This window comes from Scylla paramamosain, chromosome 19, assembly GCF_035594125.1.
Source record: "Scylla paramamosain isolate STU-SP2022 chromosome 19, ASM3559412v1, whole genome shotgun sequence".
Taxonomy (NCBI): domain Eukaryota; kingdom Metazoa; phylum Arthropoda; class Malacostraca; order Decapoda; family Portunidae; genus Scylla; species Scylla paramamosain.
The window spans coordinates 23093155-23096021 of record NC_087169.1 but is presented as its reverse complement, the minus strand read 5'-3'; the positions used below and the strand labels follow the sequence as shown (position 1 = coordinate 23096021).

General features: G+C 42.4%; 1 protein-coding gene across 1 annotated transcript; it reads left to right on the top strand.

Moving 5' to 3' along the window:
• Positions 1-1557: 1557 nt before the first annotated feature.
• LOC135109959 (uncharacterized) lies at positions 1558-2849 on the top strand. Its single transcript, XM_064021906.1, has 2 exons — positions 1558-2283; positions 2537-2849. Exons 1-2 carry the CDS (start codon positions 1589-1591, stop codon positions 2634-2636), a joined length of 795 nt encoding a protein of 264 aa, XP_063877976.1. The 5' UTR covers positions 1558-1588; the 3' UTR covers positions 2637-2849.
• Positions 2850-2867: the final 18 nt, after the last annotated feature.

The window sequence follows — 2867 nt, the reverse complement described above, 5'->3', positions numbered from 1 at the left end:
GATGTCTCGGAGCGCCCAGACACCGAGATAGGGAAGGAAATAAATAATTTTATTCCGGGATGCGTTGTCCCAAGGGTCCACGGGTACATTCTACGTTGCTTCCTCTCTGTACCATGGCAAGCACACCTCCTTCCTTCTCACGAGCCAATCAGAGGTAAGCAGGCGTTGGGGGAAGCGTCTGATTGGTTGAGCATTTTCCTTCTGCCTCAAGCAAGATTTGGAGATGCAGTAATGTGCTGCTGATTCACACACACACACACACACACACACGAAACAACAGGAGGTACAGAAACGCTGTTTTCAAATATGTGGAACGATAGTGAAGCATTATAAAAAGATGGATTGTGCAAACAGTACACATAGATTGGAGAGGATGCTGTCTCAGAACTTCTTTTTCTTGTGCAACAGCTCGGAATCTCTTAAAGAATTTATTTCAAATATCGCGGGGATGATTGGCCGGCTCCTCATGGATATATTTCCTACTGGTGGTATAGAATCCTTTGTTCACGTATCGCCAGAATAATGTAAATACTCCTAGGACTTCTTCAATAACGTCTACCGTACAGTTTGTTAACAGTTCTCAAGCAAAGGTGCAGAAACTTCTTAAGAATTCTGTTTCGTGTAGTACTGTAGCGGGACACAAGTCACCGCTCCTAGCACTCCGTTTTCTGTTAATTTTTCACCCTTCCGTTTTCACTCTCTCTACTGCATAGGCTTTTGTCTTTCATCTTTTCTTTCCTCACTTTATACATATCTCTTACTTTACACATTCTGTGCACGCTCTTTGACACATGTGTTACACATCTTCTCAATACATCTTATTACTCCTTTCTTCACACAGACATACACACACACATACACTCCCTTTTTCCATAATTTTGTATATATATATATATATATATATATATATATATATATATCATTTATTGTGTTAAGTAATTTTGTATATATTGTTCATATTTTTACCTGAATAAACAGAGAATACCCAGGCTAAGTTTCCTTTGCCAAAGCTACACAGTTATGACATTGGAAATGTTACCCTTCAAGGACTAAACACTGTTATGACAATGAGTCGTAGTTGGGAGCCTAAACTTCTCGCTTGAGCAACTTCCGGGCGGCCAAGTAGCACCTCACATTCGCTACAGTACCGTTGATTTTCCTGTCTTTTGCGGGCAAATCATGTTTTTCCTCATATTTACGTAGCTCACAATATTTACACTCGCCACTTTCTCTCGCTGCTTTATTTGCCTGTTTCCACACATCCTTATATCGTATCTTCCTTTTTCTTGCTTCTGTGTTCCCTTAACGTGGGATTTCCTTGCTGACACAAGCCACTGTTTTAAGGGAATAACCTTAGCATATCCATTTCTAGACACGAAATACTTCCGGGCAAAATGTGACGAAACGTAAGTATGAACCTGGGGGGGGGGGGGGAAACGCTAATGTTATTTCCATATTACCCTTATACTATAATGTGTGTGTGTGTGTGTGTGTGTGTGTGTGTGTGTGTGTGTCAAGAGGGAGGGGACAGGATATCCCTTCTTGTATCTTTCTCTTTACACACATACACACACACAGTCACGGAGGCATGGCGTGGACGGCCGGAGCGGTGGCGGTGCTGCTTGTCACGCTGCTCATGAGCAGCTCAAGTGTCCATGGAGACGATCCTCACATAAACTCCGCGACCAAATCTGAGGTCCTGTTCCTGAAACCCACAGCTAACCGCAAGGAAATCATTGTCATAGCTGAGGACAAGTGGGGAAGTCAAGCATTCAAAGTCACTTTCATGAAGGAAAAATGTTTCCCATCATACCCTACGTGGCACTTCACACAGGTCAACGTAACCAAGGTAATACCTAGAGCGTTGCATCTCAATATGAGTGTTGGTACCTGTGAAGTGAACTGCGCGTGGAAAGATCAACAAAAAGATTCTGACACCGAAAAGGTTAAGAATATCATAGTCACTTGTCTTGGCTTTGAGAATTACACCAAGACGCCTAGACAACTGGTGGACCTTAATAAATATACTTTCACCAACTGCACCAATGAACTCCGTGAAAAACGTGACCAACCACCCTGTTCCCCAAGTGCCATTTCAATCACTGTCTCTCCAAAGACTGCCCAATCCAAGGGTGCACCATCCCATGATTTGCCCTCCAAAACCCCTCCCCACGGACGTCTCTCTAAGCTGGGGATTATCCTGCTGATGGCGCTGGTGGTGCAGGTGTTGGGCACGGCTGTGATGGCCGTGATAGTGGTGGTGGTGATACGCAGGGCTTCCAGGTAAGAGAGAGAGAGAGAGAGAGAGATTTTTTTTTCATAAGCAATAGGAAAAGTAAGTCTGGCGGTAACTAACATGAGTGCTTTGGTTGGCTACCTTTCGAAGACTGAAACTGGCCCAATAACTATGAGAAAGCTATCATGACAACAACAACAACAACAACAACAACAACAACAACAACAATAATAATAATAATAATAATAATAATAATAATAATAATAATAATAATAATAATAATGAGAATTCCACCCACAGGACAGCCACCATCATCAGACTTGACACGAATGAGGAACTGCAGGAGGACAACATATCAGATGCTTCCAGGCCTGCCAAAGACACCCACGAGCAAGAGTAACAACCAACACTTCCAACAGGTCTCTCTTGCTCCTCCTCCGTGCTGTTCCTGATGAGGCTGAAGAGGTTAGGGTTGTATTAGCACTACCACATAGCAACTTTTTTGTTCACATAATGACCCTTGCATTATACAGAGTAACAGTATTATAGTAATGGTGCTTACTGTTGTTGGTGTTGTAATAATTATCTTTATTATTATTATCAAATGGCAAAATGACAACGTCTGTTACTT